Consider the following 27,763-nt stretch of genomic DNA (forward strand, 5'->3'; position numbering starts at 1 on the left):
AATCCAACACCATATGCCGATTACATATCCTGTTATGCTTGAAGTTCTTCAATGTTACAATTGATACTTGGTACTTAACTAGTTCCTCAAAATCTACTGATGAAGTTTTAATTACATTTTACCCCATGTGATATAGAAGTTCATCCAAGCTACGATCGCAATTAATCTAGCAACAAGAAATGTTTCTGCAAATACATGGATAACATAACAGACAGCCAAGCTATCCATCACGGGTTTTACATGCTCATTCCATTTAGCAGATATCACCGCCTACCACACACACAAAAAAAAAAAAAATCTAAAATCAGGCCAAAAAAAAAGGGCTGATTAAATATGACCAATTACACTAAGGCAAAAAAAAAACAAAAAAAAAACGAACAAAGGGTTCTTAACAAAATATATACATTAACAAGTAGTTTTCTTGGTCCTTATAATTTAGCAATTCCATGAGCCCTTGATCATTCCGACATATACATTTTTTACTTTTTTGTGTATAAATTGTAGGAATCTTCATGGCAACGCAAGAAAAGGCCCTTGCCTGTGGCAAACATTTGTCGGCATGGTTCTGCGGTTCATAGCGGGTCCTGTCGCCATGGCAATTGGATGTCTTGCAGCCGGCCTACGTGGTGATGCACTGCGTGCAGCAATCATCCAGTTAACATTAACATATATTAGCTTCTCTTTTTGTTTCACTCTTCACCTTTATCTACCTCATCATTTTTGCTGCAACCATTTTCATAATTGTGTTTGTCTCCAGTATTTACAATATTAATATCACTAGTTCATGGTTTTTGATAATCCCTTTGATTCTGTTTGTCATGATCTACTTGTCAGTTATTTGGTCCATGGGTGTGGCAGTTTCTGTTATCGAGCCAAATTTTTACGGAATTAGTGCGATTTCATATGCAACAAAACTTTTGAAAGGGAAGAAAATGCAAGTATTTCTCTTAAATATTCTTGCGTCGAGCATCGCCTCAGGCATCATATATGCATTTAATACAAAGCTTGTTACGATGACTTCCGGTTTCAATGCTGGTAGTTTGGTGGTAGGGTTCGTGTACCAGCTTCTCTTGCAGGTGGTTACCTTGTACTTTATGATGGCTATCACGGTTCTTTACTACGAGTGCAAACAGAGCAATGAAGGTGAGTATACCAAATTAGCCACTACCAATATATATAGTGCACATAACTGAAGATATTAATGATCATTTGTTTGTCTTTGTGTGGTGATGAAGTTTGTATATATATCATTTATATTTGTTACTCTATATTATATGTGTTTAAAAAAATAATCTGACTTTTGAATTGTTTGATAGATTTTTTTTTTTTTATGCTTTAATTTGGCTTTCCATTTCTATCAAGAAAATGTGGAATTGACATAGGGATGCAAACGGATAGGATACGGATCAGATAGTGGTAAAACCATATCTGTATTTGTTTTTATTTTCCGGATACAGATACAGATTGGATATTAGACGGATACGTACTATCACGGATCGGTTATCGGATATCCATAGGTATATATATATAAATATTTTTGTAATATTTATTAAATAATATGGTATATATCTATTATTCGGATACGGATAATTTTTTTTTTATGGTTAACAACAAATTGCTGTCAACAGATATATTGATAAAAGAGTTTAATTTACAAATGTCAAAATATTACAAAATGCTCAATTCTCCTATCTATACAATGAGGTTAATATCTCTTAATTAGAACATAAAAAGATAAAACCCCGTTTTCGAATATGGATAATTAAAATTCAAAACCATATCCGTATCCGTATTCGTACGGATATTCGGATATATCAAATATCCATATCAAATTTTCGGATATGGATCCAGATACAGTCGGATATTATCCGATCCTTTTGCACCGCTAAATTGACATGAAAAATAATGAGTGTGGATTAATTTTCAGAGCCGTCACCATGGACTTTGTGTGAGCCGTCACTATATATGGACTTTCTTTTCAGAGCTATGTACGTAGTCAATTCTCCCGCAATTAAAATATCAAATTCCCTCAAACAAATCCATCGCCTTAACCAAATCTTTTCCTGGAATAAACTTCTTATTCCTCAATTAAAACCACGATTGCGTCAACCGAATATATCCTTATTTCTCACTTCAAGCCACAACCAAATGTCGTCTTTGTGACTTAATTTGTATGTTCTCTGTCCTTTTCGAAAGCAAATTATGTTAAATATGCAAATTATCGGATATCCAAAGGTTTAGTGTTGAGACGTATTATTTGTAAAAAGCTGTTAAATATGTATATTAAAAGTACAATTCGCAAATTGCCGAATAATTTGCCAATTCGCGCATTATGGTACACTAGTGGAGAACTTGGAATTAGTGTCGGCTGTTTATGGATATTAGTGTCAGACATTAGGCAACACTAATCGGGCTGATACTAATACTTTGTAAATAGCCGACACTAAAAGTAAGGCATTAGTGTCGGCTATTTATTAAAAAGCCGATACTAATAAGTATTAGTGTCGGCTAGTTATTAAAAAACCGACACTAATAAGTATTAGTGTCGGCCATTTAATAAATCTAATACTTATTAGTGTCGGCTTTTTAATAAATAGCCGACACTAATGTTTTTTTTTTTTAAAATAAATTTCAAAAATTCACTATAAATCATAGAAAATTCTAAAAATGAAATTTTTTGTTCTGGAATGCTCATATATTTTTGCTGAACTATATATAAAACAAAGATATCAAATAATTCATCATAATTTACAAATAACACTCACTAAATAAAATATCATCCAAATTGCTCATTTATTGTTATTCTTATAAATGGTTTGTGCAAACCCTAAAACAGAAAATACATAAAAGACCCTAAAAACTCTAAAATTATAAAGAAAGGTCCAAAAGTCCATGAAGGAAGACTCGGATCGCGAATCTGAGCCCGCAAAATGGTGAAACAAATCATAGATTGTTTCAAATCTGGTTTTGGATTGTGGAGTTCCTGTCAAAATTTCAGCCCGATCCGACGGACGGATCAAAAGTTACGCCCATTTTCGTGAAGCATGCGCATGACCATATTGCATCACATCTTCTGGTATTCGCCTAGAAGAAGCGGCTAGGTTTGAGAAGATCAGATCGGAGAGAAGCGTGAAGCGAAGTGAAGGCTATGTTTTAAACCCTAGGCGTGCGTTTGAAAGAGGTGCGCGGGACTTAAAATGAAATTTTTTTAGCTTTAGTGTCGGCTGTTTATAAATAAGCGACACTAATAACTGAGAATTAGTGTCGGCTGTTTATAAAAAGGCGACACTAATGTATTAGTGTCGCCTTTTTATAAACAGCCGACACTAATTCTCAGTTATTAGTGTCACCTACATATAAATAGCCGACACTAATATTATTAGTGTCGGTTTTTTGTAAACGACCGATACTAAAGTATTAGTGTCGGTTTTTTAAGGCGACACTAATTGTATGTTCTCCACTAGTGGTAGAATGAATAATTCGCCGATTCCACTACATAGAATAGCCGATTCTGGTAGAATAAACTTCGATTTAAGTAATTAACTCAGTAAATTGGCTATATAATAATTAAACTTGTGTACGACCAATTTTTATTATTTTTTTTTATGATTTATGAAAGATGGCAAAAAATGATCTAAAATATTGACAAATTTATTTTATTTTTAAGTTATTTTTTGCCATCTTTCATAAATCATAAAAAATAGTAAAAGAAATTTAAAAATAATAAAAATTGATATTCTACAAGTTTAATATATAACTAATTTACTGAACTACTTAATCATGTGACTAAGTAAAATGCCAGCTATTGCACCACTAGCTGACTTGCCCATTTGTCAATCTCAGAATTCTTAAGCGGTGCCATCATAGTCAAAGCTTTCATCAAGAATGCAAGAAGGATTGAAAAAGACTTGCTCTGACCGAGTATATATTAATGGAAATGAAATCATGCATTGTCATTTTGTTTCCTCCAATATCCAAGTATTTATTTTCAGCTAATCTAATTAAGCAAAATAGTCTAAGAAAATATTTGAGAAAATAGACTGGCAAATAATCATTTTTATTGGATACTAAACAAAGAATTAAAAAGCACATGAATGAAATATATTGTATTTTTTTCAATTAATAATTAAGGTGTAAAATAAGTGACTATATATATATATATAAGCATGTATACAAACAGAGAAAATAAAAGAAATAGCATAATGAATGTAAGTTGTTTGATCACACCATAATTACTACCAAACCAACTAAAATAAACTCTGTGATAGATGTCAATACAATTGGTATGTTCTAACCAACTAAAACTGGACTGGGCTTTCTAAATTAAGTTGTTAATTGGGCTACTGCGGCTTAAATTTAGTCCAATATATAAAACCCAAAGGAAAATAATTGAGGCAATTCTACCCGATTTTTTTTAAAATACCCACTAAAAAAAAAATTTTATTAAAAATAACCAGGTTTCAGCAAAATTTTTAAAAATACCCAAACCGCGGATTTTTTCCGCGATCCGGAATTTTTATTCCGGGCCGCAGAAAAAATTCATGCCCAGAAAAAAAAAAATATATATATTTTTTCCGAGCGCGGATATTTTCCGCGGCCGGATTTTTTTTTGTTTTTTTTTAGAGTTTGGAGTTAGGAAAATAATGTTTTTTTGGGAATTTTTTGTCCAACTTTGCACCCCTGATTAACATATCAAAACACCTTCAAAAAGCATGAAAATTTACCGACATGCATTCTTGACTTCATAGAATAAGACTGTGAAGTTTCATACAAAATCTCAAAACAGATCGTGAGATATCGGCTCTCAAAAATTGCTCGAACTGCTGAAGGAGTGCTTCTGAGCCCAACTTTGCACCTCTGGTTAACATATCAAAGCACCTTCAAAATATATGAAAATTTACCGACTTGCATTTTTGACTTCATAGAACAATACTGTGAAGTTTCATACAAAATAACAAAACAGATCGTGAGATATCGGCTCTCAAAAAATGCCCGAACTGCTGAAGGAGTGCTTCTGAGCCCAACTTTGCACCTCTGGTTAACATATCAAAACACCTTCAAAAATCATGAAAATTTACCGACATGTATTCTTGATTTCATATAACAAGACTGTGAAGTTTCATACAAAATCTCAAAATAGACCATGAGATAATGAAACATATCAAAACTGAAAACTGAAACATAATAAAACATATACTAAGAAGATAATAAAACTGAACATAACAAATCAAAACTCAAACATAACAAAACTGAACTCTCTCTGAAGGAGTGCTTCACCCAAATTTGCATCTCTGATTAACATATCAAAACACCTTCAATCATGAAGCACTCCTTCAGCAATTCGGGCAATTTTTGAGAGCCGATATCTCACGGTCTGTTTTGAGATTTTGTATGAAACTTCACAATATTGTTCTATGAAATCAAAAATACATGTCGGTAAATTTTCATGATTTTTGAAGGTGTTTTGATATGTTAACCAGAGGTGCAAAGTTGGGCTCAGAAGCACTCCTTCAGCAGTTCGAGCAATTTTTGAGAGCCAATATCTTACGATCTGTTTTGATATTTTGTATGAAACTTCACAGTCTTGTTCTATGAAGTCAAAAATGCAAGTCGGTAAATTTTCATATATTTTGAAGGTGCTTTGATATGTTAACCAGAGGTGCAAAGTTGGGCTCAGAAGCACTCCTTCAGCAGTTCGAGCAATTTTTGAGAGCCGATATCTCACGATCTGTTTTGAGATTTTGTATGAAACTTCACAGTCTTATTCTATGAAGTCAAGAATGCATGTCGGTAAATTTTCATGCTTTTTGAAGGTGTTTTGATATGTTAATCAGGGGTGCAAAGTTGGACAAAAAATTCCCAAAAAAACATTATTTTCCTAACTCCAAACTCTAAAAAAAAAAAAAAAATCCGGGCCTCAGAAAATATCTGCGCTCGGAAAAAAAAAATTAATTTTTTTTTTTTTTCGGGGCGCGAATTTTTTCCGCGGCCCGGAATAAAAATTCCGGAGCGCGGAAAAAATCCACGGTTTGGGTATTTTTAAAAATTTTGCTGAAACATGGTTATTTTTAATAAAAAATTTTTTTAGTGGGTATTTTTAAAAAAATCGGCAATTCTACCGTATATATTATTAAAAGGAAATAATTCTGATTTAATAGCAGAACCTTATTTTTTTATTAAATGCTACAGTAAAAATCGGTTAAAAGTACATCAATCAAATTTTAATATGGAGAGATGCAATTTTGTATTATTTTAATATTTCGTTGTCAAAAACACAATTTTAATTCACTGGGCAACAAACAAGTGAAGTATTTGTACATGAACAAAAGGGATGAAATGTTACCTGACAGATTCGAATGTTATATATTTAAATAAAGTGGTTGTTACATCTGAATTCCAATGTTATATATTTAAATAAAGTGGTTGTTAATTACATCTTACAATAATACAATCAGCAAGTTATAAAGAGCCTAAACAACTTTGCATGGTACTGTTGGCTCCTGTTCACATGTCAACAAAATTTCCTTCATAGGTTGCCTTCTCGCATGATTTTGTGTGCTAACCTCTGCACCTCCATTCTTTTATCTCTGAATATGACTGTCTTCCTTTCTTTTCATATCTCGCAGCATGCGCCAATAAAGCGAGTCATCCATTCATCATTGCAAACTCTACCTCCTATTTTTACCATCTGCCATAAATGAAGCCATGTCTGAGCAACTTTTCTTCATGTAGGACAACGGCCTTTTCTTGCATTTCCACAAAATTTCCTACACATTTTGAAAAAAAAAAGAAAGAAGCAATATATTGGTTGACATTACTGGAATATATATGTTATGCTCAATTATTAGAGGTGCATGAAATTCATATATACATTACGGGTTTGTTTCCTCCAATGTCTCAATTTCTCTAAGATTGATGTACGTAAAAGAAATATTTGAGAAATGATTATAGCTATATGATCCTAATTCAGTTTAAAAAAAAAACAAAAAAGATAATCGTTTATTAATTGGTTTCTCTAATATTGTTGATGAAGAGAAAGGAAGCATCTGCAGGTGTGTGTGTGTGTATATATAAACATGAAAAAGAAAAAGGAAGCATGCATAATTATTCGAAGTTGTTAGATCACACAGTAAGTAATTCATCAAAACAAAACATGTGATAGGTCTCAACTCTCAATCAAGCCTAGCAGCTCTATTTGAATGAATCTATTTGGTTAAATCAGCTCCATTCCAGATCCAATGGCTAGGATCAATTGAGGCAATCCATGCCTATATCTCCTGATGAGCAATAGTGAATCGAAAGATGAAAGTCTTGGAAAGTACTACTAAAAAAAATTGCAATGTCAGCGAAAATTGAAATTATAGTAATGAAAATATTCTGAAATTGTTTTGTAAATTGCTAAAATACTAATATGATAAATATATTTAATTCTTATAATTACAAGAATAAAGAATCAAAGATGCTCTTTGCTTTTAAATTGCCTGATTAGCCGGTTTTGAAGAGAGCAGGGTGGGTATACCATGAGTGAACTTTTTGATTTTTTTTGAGGAAAAATAAGAGTCAAGCTCTCATTTCATTGATGATAAGATGTTACAAGGGTTTTGTAACAAAGTAAAGAAAATACAGTATAACTCATGATGGTGAGTTAAGAAAGGAAGAAAATCTAGAAAAGAAAAGAAACAGAAAAAAATGAAAAGCAGCTGAAATAGAACAGAAGGGTAAAATGGTAAAAAACGAAAGATGTAAAATAGAGAAAAAGTGCTGCATCCCCTTCATGCCTTGTAACAGCGCATCTATGAGTTGCTTCTTATCTGTGAGTATTGATACTGCATCATTACTTGTTCCATTAGCTCCTCTACTGTTGCAGCTGATTCTCTGAAAATTCTGGCACACCTCTCCCTCCAAATTATGAACTGCGCTATAAGGAATATAGACCTCTCCTTGTCTGAATATCTCGTGCTGATCAGCGCCTTAACCAATGGCTACCTCGTGTTAAATAAGCATTAACTGGGTTCACATTTGAGTAAGCCGGCATGAAGACATCTTCTTCATCTGGCCTTTCATCAAGGTACAAATCACCCATAGCTGAACTGCCTCTGGTTGCGTGAGCGTAAGTTCTACTTGGATGAGTTTGCTTTGTTGCTGGTGGTTTCTGTTTAGGGTTCACAACCCTAGGTTTTATAGATGTAGTGCACCTACCAGCCACATGCCCACATTTAAAGCACTTGAGGCATTTAAGAGGCTCTCTACATTGTGCCCGTTTATGGTCGTTTGCAAAACATCTGAAACATTTTCTCTCCTGGAACAGTTTTGCGTACTCCTTTTCTACCTTTGGAGATGAGAATTGTTTGACTTTCCTGTTTGATAGAACCCTTTTCTTCCACCTAGGCAACACCGTAGTCCATCCCTCCTGATATTTTTTGCTTGGTGGGTGTCCATCTTTTCTCGCCTTGTTTCCTGGTTGGGAGTCACCCTTGAAATTGCCCTTGGCTTCGCTGCTCCATCGTTCTCTTATCGTGTCCCTTCGTAGGTTTAAGTGCATCCTCTATCGGCCTAGGTTTTTCCTTCATCGCTTCTTCATACCAACTGAGAAGAGATCTGTTCTTCTTGGTCGGTGGTTGTGCATTCTCCTCCTCAGTCGCCTTTGTCTTGACTCTCATTCTCTCCTCGGTGGTCAAATCACTTTTATCAGGAGAAACGGTTGTAAGAAATAGAGAACTCAAAAACAGGTGGCGAGAGCAGATTGGAATCGGAAAGAGCAGTTTTCAATTCATCATGTAAAAAATACACCGTTGCCATTAAATAGTATCTTAATTGATAAAAAAACTTTGCTATATATGGTTAAGCATAGTTATGAATCTCAAATGCTTAACCATTAAAACGTATTTATCTTCACAGTTTCTTATCTATTTTTCAGTAACATCTCGACTTCCAATATTCAGCAAATATTGATGTAAGCATGCTTTTGAGTTTGTGAGGGTTTGTCCGTCTAATGCAGTTGGTTATGCAATTCCATTCTCCTACAGACTATAATAATAATAAAAAATCACCATGAGATTTGGATATGACAGGATCCAAAGATTGGGAGCATATTTTTCACTGAGGCTTTTGATTTTTTTTTTTTTGATATTTAAGATAACAATTTTATAAAATATTTAATAAATAATAAAAAATTAAAAAAAATGTAAAATTTGATATCCAAGTATATTTTAATATAGAAATTATGTTAAACGGTTTGGAATAAGTAATAGCGCTAAGAGCATCTCCAGCGGCTTGCAAATACGCTTGCAAATCCGACGTGTCATTTCAAAAACGCAATGGCAGTGATGTAGAGGCAATTGCAGAAACAAAAGCTTTCAGGATTTGCAAGCTTGCAAATCGCTTGCAAAGCGCTGAAAATGGACCGTTCGCTCGCACTCAACGGAAAATATCTCGCTGCTCTTCCCCTACCCGTCTCCATTTCAGCCTCCGCCAAGCTTCCGTTGTCTCTCATTTTCACCGCCGTTCTTCCCCACTTCAGCCTCCGCCAAGCTTCCGCTGCTCTGATGACAAGAACCAAGCAAATCCCTCCTCTCGCGCAGTCGCTCAAGCTGAAAATTTTTGTCCTCTTTCCGTTCCTCTCAGTTTCCTCCCCCCTTTCTCTCACAGGCGCACGACAAAGCTCGCTTTTCCTCTCCCCCTTTCCGTTCCCATTCCTCCGCAGATCTGAGCCCGTCGCCACTGCCTCCGCTCTTCGCCTCCCCGTTACCTCCCTCCCGTGTCCCGCTCTTTCCTTCTAGTCTTTTATGGAATCTCGCGAATGGACAGAAAAACACTATCTCTGGAGAAGGAAGCATCGTTGTTGCTATATTCGATCATGTGCCAAATTAGGATTTTTCTGAGAACGATGCCCCTCAAAAGTAAGAATTTTCATTTTTTTTTTCACTTCAGGTTACTAATTTAGGCTTAAAAACGAGTTCAGATTTCTCTTCATTTTGGAGGAAATAACAATGCATCTACCAATTTAAGTATTCGTAATTTCATAATTCATTAATATAGAAGGGATAATAATTTGTTCAAATAACCTAGTTAATAGTTGATCAAAATGATTTGTGATATAAGATAAAAGTTCACTTACACATGACAATGTATACAAAGATACTAATTTAGTTAGCAAGGCGTTGTCACTTACACTGTGGTAGTAATTAGTTTGGGTACATATACTCTAGTGAAATAAGTAGAATTTGCATTCAAGAGTCACCTTTGTTGTCAATGATGCAGTGCTACATTGGTATGTTTAACTTGTTAATCTTGTAATGGATTTCAATATTGACATGCATTTTCTGGTACTGGTACTTGTACTTCAGATTGCAATATAAGCATGTGAATTTTGATGTGAAGCTCAATTTTTTTTACCTTAATACTGTATGTCAGCCTAATTGTGGTACTAACAGTTGCAGGGCCAGTTTTAGGTACTTCTTTTCTGATTTGTTTATCTCTGTGTTGGGTGATGATTTGATGTGAAGTTAGGTGAATTGAGTCTAATTGATGACAATCATTCAATCAAGGGTTAACTGATGGTCATTTTTTGCATGAGTGTTGAGTTAATTGATGCTCAGTTTATATGTGTGAGGGTTGAAATCATGAGTTTAAGCCATTGAATTCAAAAGGACTTTATGGTAATATCACATTATTTTTTTTTGGGGGGATAATTTTTCATATGTACTGTATAATTTAGATAGTAATATGATGATTCTGTGATAATATTTGATTCCAGCAATGTATGCATGCTATTTGTTTGGAAATTTGGTGGAGCGATTATGGAATTTTGCATGGCAGGCTACTATCGCCATCCTTCATCCCAGTCTTCTTCCAGTTGTTGTTGGTTTTTTCACAAAGCTTCAAATTGGAGAGAAATGGGCAATTTGGAACATACTAGTAACATAATACCAGGTTGTCAGAGGAGGGGCGCTGAAACTTTTCCAAATAGCCCCTCATCCTTTCACTTTTCACAAATAGAAAGGGCGGTAGCTAGAAACATTTGAATTTCCATTTGGTAGTTTGCTAATTTTATGTGGAATGATTTTATCTGTTTCCTAAGTAGTTTTTTTTATTTTTAAATTTACTTTTTCAATGTAATTTTTGGATGCTTTAGTTTTAATACAAATATCTACGGGGTCTGACAAGATTCTGCCAAGATTCATCAAAAAAAAAAAAAAAGAGCGGGAGGGAGAGAGAGACAGAGAGAGATTCTGTCATGGTTCATCAAAAAAAAAAATAGAGAGCGGGAGGGCGAGGGAGAGATGGTACCAGCGGTACTGACAGAAAAATATTTCAAGAAAATAATGTGGTGAGTAGAGACCAGGAAAAAACTTTTTGTCCTGAAACTCACGGAGAAAAAAAAGAGGTCAACAAAATAGATCGCTGATGTGGCGGTCAAAATGAAATTAAACTAATTTCATGAGTGTAGAGCATTTGAAATTAAGATAAATTGAAATTGCAAAGAATCTTATGACAGGCTGTTTGCAATTGCAAAGCCTTTCACCAATGGAGATGCTCTAATATTAAAAAAATGTAAAATTTGATATCCAAGTACATTTTGATATCCAAGTATTAATTTGTACATGAACAAAAGGGATCAAATGCACTTTTTGATTGTTAACCATAGCCATCTGATTTTATTTTAATTATAAAATGTTCTCGATAAAATAATGGAGACAACTTCCTTACTTAATTCAAGGAGTTAGCATTTAATATGAAAACAAATGTACTAGTATCTAAATTTATATTCCAAGAGATACTAGTACATTGTACCAATTACTTCCTCGGATAAGTAATAGCGCTAATATGAACAACACGATCGGTATCACACAAAACAGAATCAACCACAAGATAATATCTAAGCAGTCTACACATCTCCGATATAAACATATATAACTTTATTGTTTTGTATTAACCTTTGCAATTTTCAGGTGCCACATGACTTGTCATCTTGAGCAATATTACCAGATACACCAGAAGCATTGTTTGTCAGTGACCGAGTGAAATGCCAACAAATGCACCATTTCAATATTCTAAAGCAGAAGCACCATTGTGAAAGATTTCATCCATAATTCTCGATGAATTGAAAACAACATGTTATGAATCGAGCATATATTAAAGGAAATGAAATTCATGTATTGGTAATTTGTTTCCTCCAATATTTCAGTATTTCTTTTCAGTTTATTAAAGCAAATTTTATTAATGAAAATTTATATTTGAGTAACTAGACTAGCAATAATCATTTTTAGTGGATACAAAAGGAAAAAAAAAACACCTGTCTAATAATGAGAAATATATTGGTTTTCTCCAATTAAAAAGGTACAAAATAAGTGAATATATTGAATAAGAAGAGAAGAAAAAACAAAGAAATGGCAATAATATAAGTTGTTAGATCACACCAAAATTACTACCGAACCAACTAAAAGTCTGTGATAGATGTCAATACAATTGGTATGTTCTAACCAACTAAAACTGTACTGGGCTTTCTTAATTCAGTTGTTAATTGTACCACTGCGGTTTAAATTTAGCCCATCTAAACCAAAAGGCAAAATATTGAGGCGATCTTTCCTGTTATTTCCAACAAGTATCTGAAGACAGATGTATAATGATTTATCGGCCTCCACCTTAAAAAATTTACAAAGTACCTTTAATTCGAAATTTGACAAACAAATATGATTTTTTTGTCATTCTCTATCAATTACCTGCGTTCGTATGCTTCTGATTTTTTTTTTTTGGGTATTAATAATACATTACCAATTCCTTATATAACAGCTACTTAAGCATTTCAGCATATATACATAAATGTACTCTTGTACCTCACATGACGTACTGGTAGTTTGTAGTGTAATTTCTTTAGTCGGTTTAATTCTCCTTATATACAATTAATTTTTTTTCTAAGGATATTCTTACAAAATTAGTTGTTACAATAAAAAAATTAGAATAAAAAAACATGAACTATATATTCTATAGAAATAATTATACAAGGGAGGAATCATTGAACTAGATCTTGCTATTGTAGTGTTAATTTGTAAAATTTATATTCCTAATCTTTTGCAATTATTTAACTTTTTTTTTTCTCTGTATTCATAATTATTTATACATTTAAATCCTGACCACAACTAGTATCCTTCATAGAGAAACATATTGTAGAGTGAGATAAATACTTCAGAGAGAGAGAGTGTAAACCAATACAAGATGCATGAAGAGGTAACATTTATCTTTACATTCCTTGTCAGAATTAGGTATGGTTAAACCTTCTAACCTTCAATCAAGTATTATGCACCCTATTATACAAGAATATAAAAAAATTGTGATCCTTTTGTGTGACTTCTACCTTGCAATTTTCAAAATTTGATAAATATTATTTTCCCAATGATTTGGACCAAGTATTGCCAAAATGAAAGAAGAGCAAGTATTGTTTCTCAGTGACTTCTATCAGACATTGGAGGATACCAACTATTGAACCAACAATTGAACCATTGGGAAAACAATTGCAAGTATTGTTTCTAAGTGACTTCTATCAGACATTTTTAATTTGCATAGAATATGTGATTGCTCAAGAAAGCTGAATGTGAGATATAGTTGATGCATTAATAATTTTTTTTTAAAGAGAAATGTGAAGGTCGAGCCTTCAGATTTCATTAATCAGGCACCAGTGGTGTCAAAATTACAAAGTAAGGTAGTTTTTTGAAAGCAGTAAAATCAAAGAGTAATTGATTAAACAAGAAACATATCTAAATTAGCCAAGAGCTATTGAGAAATTTATTTATTCTAATCTCTGTCTCCCAATTCTGCCATGAACCAACTTCTGCACTCTTGTTTGATCTCTGCCGCCAGTCCAATATATGTTTTTGTTTCATCAGCAAAAATTCGTTTACATCGCTCTTGCCATACGACGAAGCAGGTTGTTATTTGGGCTTGCCTCAAGAGCTTGTTCCCCGGTTGTTGTATGTTATCCGTATAATGCTGGTACAGGAACTCTCTGTGTGCCTTCAATTCTTCCCATGTATCAACCAATTCTGACAAGGAATGTAAAGATAAATGTTACTTCTTCATAATATCAGCTTTCATTGCAAAAGAACTATGAGGCTTGAACTCTCTGATGCATTAATAATTGGTATCCTCCAATGTCTCCATTGAAAAAAATCAATGTAATAGAGAAATATTAGAGAAACAAGAGATGGTCATTATTGCATCTTAATTTGATGACTAAAAAGTACATAATTTCTTATCTAATAATCATAATATTTATGTTTGTTTTTCCAATACCGAATTGTATCTGCTAAATTTATATAATAAAATAAGAGAAGCATGATGATATAAGGTTTTTTAGATCACACCAACTTGAATAAAACAACTAAAACTTGTGATAGGTTTGTTAGATCACACCATATTTGAATAAAACAACTAAAATATGTTCTGCTTTTATGCTTGACCAAAATTTGGACTCTACTGTTGGAGCATCTACATCACAATTGCAATTTATTTGTAAAAGATGACTTGGAAATTACGATATACATTGCGAGGAGAGATCCGATTACTACAATTTTGAGTTACCACAAAGTTATCACAACTATTTTCTATATTTTCAATGTCCAAATCGTCAATCCAAACCATTCAACATGATCTCCATAATAAAATGTGCTTGCAAATCAAATTTTACATTTTTTTGAATTTTTTTTACTATTTATTAAGTATTTTACAAAAATTAGTCAAATTCAGACCATTAAATTTTGTACACATCTTAATAAATAGTAAAAATATTCAAAAAAAATGTAAAATTTAATCTGAAAGCACATTTTTTATTGTGGAGATCATGTTGAATGGTTTGGATCGACGAATTGGAATTTGAAAATGTAGAAAATGGTTGTAGTAACCTAAAATTGTGGTAATCGAATCCCTCCTCATACATTGCAGTATGTTGAAAAATTACTTGATTATAATTTGACTTAATTAACACTATGCCTGAAATTATCACATCAATCTTTAATAATTGGTTTGAAATTATAAATTGCAGATATATCAAATTTAAAATTATCAATTGTTGGAATGTAAAATTTAAAATATATATGTCGGTTGCCAATCATATATATGTTATAATTGCAATATCAATCGTACAGATGATGATATAAATTGATTTGGAAATAATTGCTAAACAGTACTAATGCAGCAAAAATGTATCTGTTTATAATTACATAAATGAAGATACTTTTACATAATTGTCAAAACTTCAAGCCTCATAGTTCTTTTGGAAAATTTATCTGATAATGAAAAATGTTATCCTAAACCCTAAGAATAATTATTTCAATCCCCACACTCCAGTACCCCCATTGTACCCCCATCTCTTAAACAGATTCACTAGTACAAAAAACCCCTTCACCGACCCTTAATCACCGACTATTTTAAGCAAAACATCAGTATTGCTCACACTACACTGACCCTTTTATTAAATTACAGTCAGCGTTGTTGTTCAACACTGACGCTTTATAAACAGTCAGTGTTGGTGATCAACACTGACTGTTTTTCAAAAAAGAGTCAGTGTTGAACACCAACACTGACTGTTTTTCAAGCGTCAGTGTTGATTACCAACTCTGACGCTTTAAAAACAGTCAGTGTTGGTGATCAACACTGACTGTTTTCTAAAAAGAGTCAGTGTTGGTACTCAACACTGACTGTTTTTCAAAAGAGTCAGTGTTGAGTACCAACACTGACTCTTTTTCAAAAACAGTCAGTGTTGAGTACCAACACTGACTCTTTGTGAAGCGTCAGTGTTGAGTAGCAATACTGACTCTTTAAAAAGAGTCAGTGTTGGTTCTCAACACTGACTGTTTTGCAAAAGAGTCAGTGTTGAGTACCAACACTGACTCTTTTTCAAAAACAGTCAATGTTGGTGTTGAACACTAACTGTTTTTTTGAAAAACAATGTTGATAACCAACACTGACTATTTGTTCATTTTATTTTACATTTTTTTTTCATTATTGTTTTTTTTTTCAAATATCATAATTAAAAATATATTATTTTGTTTTGAACATTTCATTGAACACATGTAATACATGAATTTATTTAATAATATCAAGTTAAAACTTAAAATCTTTCAATTTTTTACAAATACAAATTTAATAATCACAAGATAATACAAGAAGACGGAGAATCCTAAAGAAAATCACGAGTTAATTATATGAAATGTGATTTCAACCGGGTTTTTCCTTTCATTGACAAATTTGATAAGGGAATCCAATTAAGTAATTTGTGGATATTTTACAATACAATTAAGTCTTCCAAAATTTATAATATATTTTTAAACTTTGATTAGTTGTTAAGAAAGTATGTACATAAATAAATAATATGATAATATAGTTTATGTTGAAGAACATAAAAATAAAAATATGTTAATTAGAAACTTAGAATTTTGTAAATTTAAAAATAAATTGTTAAATAATTTTGACATATAAAATTATATAGCATTACATGCATGTTGCATATATGAATTTTGCATAAATTAAGGTGGGTTGTTCTAAATTCAATTTAATTCTAACTTCAAATTTTGCATAAAATTATTCTAATGTTGTTTTTATATTTATTGCAGAAAAAATTGGATTCACCCCAAAGGGAAGGCAACAGTTGAAATTATGTTAAACACAAGCAAAACAGAGAGCATGCTAAAAGAATTACCATTCAAATTGGATTCACCCCAAATATTGGATGATTTTTGATAGCCGAATATATTTGGCGCCAACTGAATAATTGTGGAGGGAGTAGTCAAAATTTGGAGGGAATCTAATAAATTCACACATAGATATGATATTTGGAATGAACTCATCAAAAATTTTAGAGGGATGTTTGCAAGTTATGATATATTTACGAATTATGATATTTTTAAAAATAAAATAGAATTTTTCTATTGAAATTATATTCAAAAATTGTTTTATATTTCAGAATGAACAAAATTCTAATCGGATAAGATATATAAAAAAATCTCAAAAACTAAAAATTGGTTTTTTTTCTTATTTTTTATTAATTTTTTTTTCCATTATATAGAATTAATTTAGACATTCAAAATTAATTTATTTAAATTTAATTGTATCTAAGAAAATTATATGTTAATGTATAATAAATATTTTCTACTCTTTTTACATCTTATATGTCAAATAATATTTATAAATGTCAATTTTATATAATTTTATCATTATTTGTCTCTTGAAATTGAGCCAATAATTTCATACCGTTCATTTTTACGTAATCAATCAACGGTCGATTTGCAATGAAATGAAATTTTATTTTCATTTTACCTATCAATCAAGAGGATGAAATATTGAAACATCGAAGCACTATAAACACTTCACGTTGAATTGAAGCTTAGACATGATCGAACTTCGAAAATTTTATTTTAGTTATGTTTAATATTTGTTTATCTCATTTTAGTTGAAAAAAAAATACTGATTGTTTTTACAAAAAAAAAAAAAATACTGACTGTTTTTGTAAAAACAGTCAGTATTAGCTGCCAACACTGACTTTTTTGGCAAAAACCGTCAGTGTTGCTGCTAACACTGACTCTTTTGGCAAAAACCGTCAGTGTTGCACTCAAATACTGACTCTTTAAAAAAAAAACAGTAGCCGTCGGTGATTTTCGCTGCTCTGAATTTGATTTCCCGGGTTTGTAACTCAAAATTTCGATCAGTCGCGAACATTTCCTCTTCTAAAAAACTGCGAAGTTCTGAGAACCACGAAGCATACCTTCTAAATTTCCCCTTCTAATTGTGCTGTCTCTATCCCGCCTCAGCCTCTCTTTTGCTGTCCTCCTCCGGCTTGCTCTCCGCCTCCGCCTTGCTCTCTCCGCCGCTGCCTTGCTGTCTCCCTTGCTCTCCGCCTCCGCCTTGCTCTCTCCGCCTCCGCCTTGCACAAACCCTTGCTCTCTACCCCGCCTCAGCGCCCCTTTGAAGAGTTATTTCGTAAGTTCTGTCACACAGGTCTTGCAAAAACAACTCCAAAGCTTTAGTTATTCATCAATTTCGTTTGGGAGAAGGAGATGGAGCTCGTGCTCGTCGTTGATTGAATTTGGTTTGTTGAGTTGATTTGACCAATCAAAGATGGAGCTCGTGGTCCACCCACCCGATTCAAGCCCATGGTCTCTTTCCTAATTTATATTTATTTCTTACGGGTTTTTTTTCTTCTTCTTTGTTTCAGTTGAAAGGTCTCAACTTTTGAGTTTATGTATATATCAGTACTAACGCTGACCTAAATATATACAAGGAATGTGCACTAGTTCAAATAGGCAAACTAATTTATCTACTATCATAACAAGAAACAGTTCATTATGAATTAATCTTAGTTCCAAAATTTCTGGATTATATTAGTGTGATTGGATTTAGACCAATTATTGTGCACTGCTTAATCAATGTTACAATTTTTTTTTTTAATGTTGAAGCCTGGGAAAACACTAAGTGCGAGAAGATGGCATGCTTCATTCTCACCGGATGGTCACTTAGATACTCTTCTAAACAACGAAAGTGTTCCCCCTGGTAAGAGATACTCTTCTAAACAACTTATTACCAAACAAAAACAAGCAGGACATGAGGTGAGCATGTAACACAGTTGTAAAGTTCATCCATAGAAGACCCTTTGGGGATTTCTTTTTGAAAATTTGAACTAATCTTACGTTTTTGTGATCTTCATCCATCCTTACTGAACTGTTCTATAAGACATTTTCTAACATTTAAGGATTACATTTTGTATATACATTTTGTGTGTGTAAGTTCATTTACTCTTGATGTTTCACCGTTAGTATGGTACTGACCAGTATATACCAGTAACAGCCCGGTAGTAGACCTGTTGAGAGATATAATTTGTAAGGGTAAATATGTAACTTCTGAATTGTGTGAGCATATTTCTGAATTCTGTAATGGGATGCAACAATGAAAAGATGCTTCAATTTTTTGTAGAAAATATATTGGTTAAGGATGGAATAGTTAAAATTGCAGATTTGGGGCTAGCAAGAGAACTTTACTCGGAGCCTCCTTATACTTAATATGTCTCTACGAGATGGTAAGTTCATTATTTTTGTTCACTAAATGCTTTAAAGTTTGACCCTTGAAATTCTACCGGTACCTTAAAAACCCCAAATGACCTTCTGTGACAGATCAAACTCAGATCTGGGTTGGTTTTCTTTCCATTGATCTATCTCGATCTTCTCTTCCTACTTTAAATATGTTTCTTTTCAATTGCTAAAACAACATTTATGTTCTTAATTTTGCTTAATGGGTGAGCTTGCATTAATTTGAGAATAATTTGCAGAGTGAGTTTGCATGGAGTGAATACACTTCTACGGTATATTGTCATACACTTTATCATTGTGATATTAAATTTAAAGGCACAAATTCTAATTTTCACTAATTGCTATCCGTAGGTTGTACTAGGTGAAGTGGCAATGGGAGGTTGATTACGTTGAATAGGCCTCGTCAGTTGAATGTCATCTCTTCTCGGGTGGTACTATCCTTTGTATTAGTTATGGGTTGCAAGAAAGAGAAACATTTTTTATTTAAGTCAAGTAAATAGATTTTTGCTGGCAATTAACTTGGATAATTTGGTGTCTTTTGTGTGTTTTGTGGATATATGGCATGTAATTTGGATAACATGTAATTTGATAATTTTTAATGGCAATTAACTTTTTTGTTGTCTTTTGTTTGTGATTGTGGCATATTAATTTTTAATGTCAATAAATGTTGAATGGTAATATATGGCTAGCAAAACAGAATCATGCCAACACAGAAAAACAGTCGGTGTTGATGCACAACACTGACTGTTTTGAAAAGAGTCGGTGTTGGTGCTCATCACTGACTCTTTTTGAAAAGAGTCGGTGTTGGTGCTCAACATTGACTCTTTTTGAAAAGAGTCGGTGTTAGTGCTCAACACTGACTGTTTTTCAAAAGAGTCGGTGTTGGTGCTCAACACTGACTGTTTTAAAAACAGTCGGTGTTGGTGCTCAACACTGACTGTTTTTAGAGAGTCAGTAAAAGGTATTCTTCACTGGCGCTGGTTTTACTGACGCCGCTATAACAGTCGGTGTAGGGGTATTTTAACAGTCAGTAAAGGGGTTTTTTGTACTAGTGATTTTAACTTCCCATAAACTAACTTAAGTAACTAATTTATTCAAAACACTAGTATAAATACTTGGAAGATAATAAATTAATACTTGCAAATTAAGATATTAATACTTGTATGTCTAACTTGATATAACTATATGGAGGGACCACTCAAACTACATGGGGAGAAGAATCATACACATTTTTAGAGGTGGGTTTTTTTTTTCTTTTTTTCAATATCTTCCACATTTCTCACGTTCTATGAGAAATTTTGCGAATCTAAAACCACGAATGTATTCTACGCAATTTTATCTTTCAAATGAGATCCATGATGACGTACTTTCGGATTCATCGTCACACAAGTATTTATACCTCATTGTGCAAGTATTTATACAGCATCATACAAGTATTTATACCTATACTTGTAAGTATTTATCCCCAATCGTGGACCCCGCATCTCCGCATCACATTTCCCTAATCGTCCCTGCGTCAACCTTTCTCTAACAAAAATAGTTGACCACATAGGTATAAATACTTCAGTGCATAGATATAAATACTTGTAATACTTGATATTAATACTTTTAAATGTCAGCAGTGTCATATGTGAAAAATACTATGTATAAATACTTAAATGACGAGGTATAAATACTTGTATGATGACGAACCCGAAAGTATGTCATCATGGATCTCATTTGAAAGATAAAATTGTGTAGAAGACGTTCATAGTTTTAGATTCGCAAAATTTCTTATAGATCATGAGAAATGTGGACAAGATTGAACAAATAAAATTGGGGGCGTACAATGGGGGATGAGAGTGCGGGTACTCATATCATCTCCCAAACCCTAAACCCTAAACCCTAAACCCAAATTTAATTTAAGTCAAAACTTCAAGCCTCATAGTTCTTTTGCAATGAAAGCTGATATTAATTTTACATTTACATTTACAAATAGAAAAGTCAAATCAAATCTTAATATTCTGTTTCAAACCAAAACCAAGCTTTTCATATAACTAGATACAATTGAATTTTCCATTTTAATTTGGAAATTAAAAATTCATTTATTTATTAATTTATTTTCAGTTGAAAACTGAGACATCATATTCAGATGAAAACTGACTTTACCTGTAAAACTCTAATAAGAAAACAAAACTATCTTCCACTTCGAATCAACTGAAATTTCACCTCGAGACTTCAACTGATTTCACCTTGCATTTTCATCAAAAAATCAAAGCATGACCTTCAGTTTAAATTAAAATATATATATATATATATATATATATATATATATATATATATATATATATATATATATATATATATATATATAGAGTACGGCTAACGCACTTCCTCTAGCATATGGGCCGAAATGCTTCCGGTGGAAATTTGAAATTTCAAAATCCAAAAAGTCGATCTGAACCGTTCATCTCCTTCTCCATATTAATATCTGCTTGGAGACCAAATTTTATATTTTTCTAAATTTTTTACTATTTATTAAGCCACTTTGAAAATCGCTGATCCAACGGTGGCTTAACAAAACAGTAAAACCATTGGATCAACGATTTTCAAAGTGGCTTAATAAATAGTAAAAAATTTCAGAAAAATGTAAAATTTGGTCTCCAAGCATATATTAATATGGAGAAGGAGATGAACGGTTCAGATCGACTTTTTGAATTTTGAAATTTCAAATTTTCACCGGAAACATTTTGGCCCATATGCTAGAGGAAGCGCGTTAGCCATACTCTATATATATATATATATATATATATATATATATATATATTCATCTTTTGGTCCCTGTCTGATGTTTTTGAATGAGCTGACAATTTTAAATTTCCATTTAACCATTAGAATTGGAACTGTGCTTTTAGGGGTGTTCAAATGGTTTGGTTTATTTGGTTTTAAAACAAACCGAGAAAGTTCAGTTTAAATGGTTCGTTTTTTCGGTTTAAATGGATCGGTTCGGTTTCATTTATCATTTAATTCGGCTTATTTAATTTGGGTCGGTTTATAAAAATTAAAATTCGGCTGAACCGGACCGAACTAATGAACACCCCTATGTGCTTTTACATGCCATGAAAGCTAAAATGTTTTCCCTAGGAGCAGCAATTGCAATGCAAGCATTAGGAAAAATGACTATAGATGATGGGATGATGCAATCCCAAATACCATATACCGATTACATATCCTGTTCTGCTTGAAGTTCCTCAATGTTACAGTTGGTACTTTGTACTTAACTAGTTCCTCAAAATCTACTGATGATTTTTTAATTACATTTTAGCCCATATGATATAAAAGTTCATCCAAGCTATGATCGCAATCTAGCAACAAGAAATGCTTCTGTGAATACATGGATAACATAACAGACAGCCAAGCTATCCATCACAGGTTTTACATGCTCATTCCATATAGCAGACATCACCGCCTACCACACCAAAAAAAAAATCTAAAATCAGGCAATACTTTCTGTAAAAAAATTAAATTCTTTAAGAGATAATAGAGATAGGCAATTAACCATATAACAAGCCATTTGTGTTGCTAGCCAAGGTGGTAACCATGCACCATGCACCTAGAGAATTTTAAAGAAAGAAACAAAATTATATGAGAAGATGAATGTTACAAGATTATATATCATCTATCAATTTAGAAGGCCGGAATGAAAAAAAAAAGGAAAAAAAGAGACATTTTATCTCTAAGAACAATAACTCGAAGAGAAGTTCAACATTAAGAGCCTGTTCGGCACGCAACTGTTCCCGTGGGAAAAAAAAATCACTCAGAGTGTTTCGGCCATTCAAATTAGATCTGAGCCCAAACCCATTCCCGTTCCAGCTTGGCAGCCGAACAGGACCTAAAAAGACAAAAGACCTCATGATGATACTTCAATTTAGCTGAAGCTTCTAGTTTGGTAGCAAATTTAGAGAGAGAAAGAGAGTATTAATGTTCCTTGATCCTTGGTATAACTGAGCTACTTCCAAGTAGAATAAAGAAAAATGTGAATGCCTGGGAACAGTTACTCTTATTGGTCAGGAATAAGGTCAATTCCAGGACTCACTAAAAATGAGAGAAATACCTCAGCTGCTTTAAGAGCATGCTCTGATTTCTGAATCCTTTCCTTCTGCTCTTCATTTGTCTTTTTGAACTACAAAACAATCAAAACTTAGCCCTCATACAAATTATTCTGAGAAATCATACAGAAATACTTCATAATATTTTAGATGAGGTAGTAAAGGTATATGGTAAAGTTAAGCTAGACTGAATGTGCTTATCAAAGATCATCATACAAAGATTATACCAAACCCCAAGCATTAGTTGATCAGCTTTGCCATATTGATTTCTCTCTCTCTCTCTCTCTCTCTCTCTCTCTCTCTCTCTCTCTCTCATTTGTAAATTGTATCTAAAAATAAAATCACTGGTTACATCACTGTACATTTAGGATGCGGAAGAGATTACTTACAGATTCCGGTTGGGCAGATAGCTCTCGTGATTTGTCCTCAGACACAATTGATTGGGCCTCCATTGCATCTGGTTTCTTTTTCAGAGCGATCTTAGCTGTCTTGTACAACTCCACTGGTTTAGACGATACCAGTTGTATGTAAGGCTCAGTGTTTGTTTTTAGCATCACCCATTTCTCTTGGGCTAGTTTGGTAATTATATTCACCTTCTGCAGTACCGAAGAGTAAATGACACAATGATTTACTTCTTCTTCTTTTTTCCAATTCTACTATTATAAAAAAAAAAAATGTTTAACTACCTGAACGTGTGGAGCAGTAACTTCTTGAAACTTGGTAATATGAGGTGCAGTAGCAATCTTAGCAGTCTCGTACAACTCCACCGATTTAGACAACACCAGTTGTATGTATGGCTCATTGTGTACCTTTTTAATGAGGTCAGCGGCTTGATCAATATACGGCTTTGATATTTTCTTCACATTCTGCAGTACCAAAGAGTAAATGACACAATGATTTACTTTTGCTTTCAATTCTACAATTATACAAAAAAAACAATGTTTAACTACCTGAACATGGGGAACATTAACTTATTGAAACTTGGTATGTGCCTAGAGAAGACATGCTATGGGTTGAGGCCGTGTTGGGATGCACTAGATCTCAATTCCCGGTACCGAATTTAGGTATGCCATTGACAATAGTGAAGCCAACCAAGGATCTGTTTTTGCCAATGATTGAGAGGGTTCAAAGGAAATTAGGAGGATGGGAAGGAAAAATTATTTCAAGGGGCAGTCAACTTCAGCTCGTGCAATTGGCTATTTCGACAATACCGGTAGATCAAATGATGTGCTTCACTTACCTCCATGGGTAATACAGAGAATAGACAATGTAAGGCGCCTCTTCTTGTGGGGCAAATCGGAGGAGAATACTCAAGGTATATCACTCATCAACTCGATAGTGACATGCACCCCGAGATGTTGGGGAGGTCTTGGAGTGCCAAATCTCAATTTAGCGAACATTGTGCTCCTATAGCGGTGGTGGTGGAAGGCGTAGTTTGAGTCATCTCTTCTGTGGACGGTTATATTAGAAGGGTTAAGGAAGGGCTCTACCACGCCAGGACCAAAGATTTGGATGGCAACCAGCTCATTCTTCTGAAGACAATCACAAGGTATAAAATTCATGTTTTTGTGGAGCACATCATGGGTAGTTGGGGATGGCAATTCAATTTCATATTGGTTTGATTCGTGGCAAGGGATGCCATGGGCTTTAGGCAATAGACTGGCGCTCCAACAGCCACTCATTTCGTTATGTGATGCTTGGACTATACAGAGGATACTGGACCCGAATAGCGCACCACCAGCTCCTATTGTTTTCGGTACGGATAAAGATGTGATAACATGGCAATGGGAAAATTGGCATATACACAGCAAGATCCGCTTATAAAGCATTGTGTGGGAATGGCATGATCAGGTGGCAGTATGTTAACACATGGAAATGTAAAGCCCCTCCAACGGTCAAAATGTTTGCTTATTTCAAGCTCCAGGAGAAGATCCTAACTAGAGACGTCATGAGACGAAGAGGAATGAATTATGACCTGCAATGCATCCTCTGTCAAAACTACCCAATAGAGTCGATTTTGCACTTCATATACTTGTGTCCATACGCAGTGGCAGTTTGGTTTCACGTCACAAACATTCTAAGAAGACCAATCATGAAGCTAAGTGGGCCTGTTGAAGATGTCTGGAGCGCATCCTGGGCTATGATTAGATCTAGAGGAGGTATGTCACGAAACAAATGGACTACACGCTTCCTCTACAGTCTACACTACGTGCAACATATGGAAGCAACACAACATGGTGATATTTAGGGAACAAAGGATCGACACACGTATATTGGCTGTAAGATGTGTGCAAGAGATGAGGCTATGTTTAAAATATTGCTAGTCAACCAACTATTTTGCATACCGCTATTTTCTTCTTTTGTATCATTATGTCTTTATTTCTTGTTATTTTTTTACTAAATGCTTGAGTGTGATACATGGGCTATGTTGCTTCATAGAAGGATTACACACTTGTGTCCATGGCACTGTAGCAATGAGGCCCTTTTTTCACCTCTATTAATTTTGCATGTAAGTCACAATTTCATTTTAATAAAATCCCCTTGGCAGCTTCTGTCAAGTTTAAAAAAAAAAAAAACTACCTGAACGTGTGGAGCAGTAACTTCTTGAAACTTGGTAATTTGAGGTGCAATAGCAATCTTAGCTGTCTTGTACAACTCTGCCGATTTAGACGACACCAGTTGTATGTATGGCTCAGTGTGTACCTTTTTAATGAGGTCAGCGGCTTGGTCAATGTACGGCTTTGATATTTTCTTCACCTTCTGTGGTACCAAAGAGTAAATGATACAATGATTTACTTTTGCTTTCAATTCTACTATTATAAAAAAAAAAAAAAAACAATGTTCAATTAACTGCCTGAATGTGTGGAGCAGTAACTTCTTGAAATTTGGTAATATAAGGTGCAGTAGCGATCTTAGCTGTGTGGTACAACTCCACCGGTTTAGACGACACCATTTGTATGTATGGCCCAGTGTGTACCTTTTTAATGAGGTCAGCGGCTTGGTCAATGTACGGCTTTGATATTTTCTTCACCTTCTGCAGTACCAAAGAGTAAATGACACAATGATTTACTTTTGCTTTCAATTCTACAATTATAAAAAAAAAACAATGTTTAACTACCTGAATGTGTGGAGCAGTAACTTCTTGAAATTTAGTAATATGAGGTGCAGTAGCGATCTTAGCTGTGTTGCACAACTCCACCGGTTTAGACGACACCATTTGTTTGTATGGCTCAGTGTGTACCTTTTTAATGAGGTCAGCGGCTTGGTCAATGTACGGCTTTGATATTTTATTCACCTTCTGCAGTACCAAAGAGGTAATGACACACTGATTTACTTTTTCTTTCAATTCTACTATTATTAAAAAACAATGCTTAACTACCTGAACTTGTGGAGCAGTAACTTCTTGAAACTTGGTAAAATGAGGTGCAGTAGCGATCTTAGCTGTCTTGTACAACTCCACCGATTTAGACGACACTAGTTGTATGTATGGCTCAGTGTTTGCCTTGAGCACCACCCATTTCTTGAGGGCTACCGGTATCCATTTCTTCATTTCACATTAAAAATACCCAAAATTAGCATGCATAATAAACTGACAGAATTATTTGATTAATTCAATCAATATTTGCAACCAAATGGATTTATTGAGCATGCCACTATTTTATATCACAAAAGAAAAGCACCAACATATTAAATGAATAAATAAAATAAGTAAAAACTTTAAAAAGTTTTTGTTGTCTCCTAGTGGGGCTGCACATTTCTGTGCTTGTTTTGATTTCTCTGTTGCCTACACATTTTCTTTAAGTAAAGGTACTTAAGTGCTGATGCTTACATTTGTTTTTATTTCCAATTTGGGAGCAGCTTCATCGATGCTCTTGAGCTCCTTTGACCTCTCCTCTATGCTGGACTCTTCAGATCCCAACACTAAAAGTGAAAAACAGTACAGAGATTAGGAGCCTAAATGAACTATTTGTAAACGTTTAATTTGAGATTAATTAGGAGACAATCATGATTCTAAGTTGCCTACTTTAAACATTTTGGAGAATTAGTTATGAAATTAAGAACAAATCTAATTGTAATAGGGACTAAACTTAATAATAAGTTACCAAAATAGGTAACTTTACCTTTTTGTGATTTTCAAGGATTGGAAAAATCTAGCTAGAAATTAACCTGGAAAAATCAAAGTGTACAACTATATATAATATAAAAAGAGAAAGAGGCGAGAAAGAAGGAAAAGAGTTGGAGATTGAAACCCTGATCAGACTCTTCCAGTGGAAGCTTGCTCGTCTCCTCCTCTCTCGCTTCATCCGAAAAAGCAACGGCTACAGAGAGAGCGACGAAAAAGGCAACGAGAAGGACCTTCAAAGTTCCCATGGATGGAAGCTCAGGCAACGATAGATATCACCTAGCGTACGGAGCGAGTAGACACGAAAAAGATGGAGAGAAAGCAAAAAGAGGCAAGCATGGAGAAAAAAAAAAAGAAAAAAAAAAAGGCCAGTAGACTGTGAGTGGGACAAGCACTGGGAGAGGTGGTGAGAGGGGAGCTCGTATCCTCTGCATTAACTCAAAAAGGAATCTTTTGAGTTAATGTATCTAGACCGTTCT

General features: G+C 33.8%; 1 protein-coding gene and 1 long non-coding RNA gene across 2 annotated transcripts; one reads left to right on the plus strand and one right to left on the minus strand.

The window, feature by feature from the left end:
* On the minus strand, positions 1 to 27,629 carry LOC144545845 (uncharacterized). The gene is made up of 11 exons (XM_078294413.1): positions 27,412 to 27,629; positions 26,991 to 27,082; positions 26,541 to 26,705; positions 26,280 to 26,459; positions 26,016 to 26,195; positions 25,742 to 25,921; positions 23,848 to 24,027; positions 23,551 to 23,757; positions 23,167 to 23,235; positions 22,612 to 22,665; positions 1 to 270 (listed from the first exon to the last, which is right to left on the minus strand). Exons 1-11 carry the CDS (start codon positions 27,530 to 27,532, stop codon positions 112 to 114), a joined length of 1,587 nt encoding a protein of 528 aa, XP_078150539.1. The 5' UTR covers positions 27,533 to 27,629; the 3' UTR covers positions 1 to 111.
* On the plus strand, positions 21,931 to 22,485 carry LOC144545846 (uncharacterized). The gene is made up of 2 exons (XR_013508606.1): positions 21,931 to 21,969; positions 22,197 to 22,485. It is a non-coding gene; the product is annotated as an uncharacterized LOC144545846 (long non-coding RNA).
* Positions 27,630 to 27,763: the final 134 nt, after the last annotated feature.

The sequence above is a fragment of the Carex rostrata genome, chromosome 28 (assembly GCF_964058835.1).
Source record: "Carex rostrata chromosome 28, lpCarRost1.2, whole genome shotgun sequence".
In the NCBI taxonomy this organism is placed as follows: domain Eukaryota; kingdom Viridiplantae; phylum Streptophyta; class Magnoliopsida; order Poales; family Cyperaceae; genus Carex; species Carex rostrata.

Coding starts and splice junctions, on each gene's coding strand:
- LOC144545845 (XM_078294413.1), bottom strand. CDS start 27,532: ATGGGAACTTTGAAGGTCCTTCTCGTTGCCTTTTTCGTCGCTCTCTCT. Junction 26,706..26,990: donor AATTGGAAATAAAAACAAAT/GTAAGCATCAGC, acceptor TGTGAAATGAAG/AAATGGATACCGGTAGCCCT. Junction 26,196..26,279: donor TTACTGCTCCACACATTCAG/GTAGTTAAACAT, acceptor TTGGTACTGCAG/AAGGTGAAGAAAATATCAAA.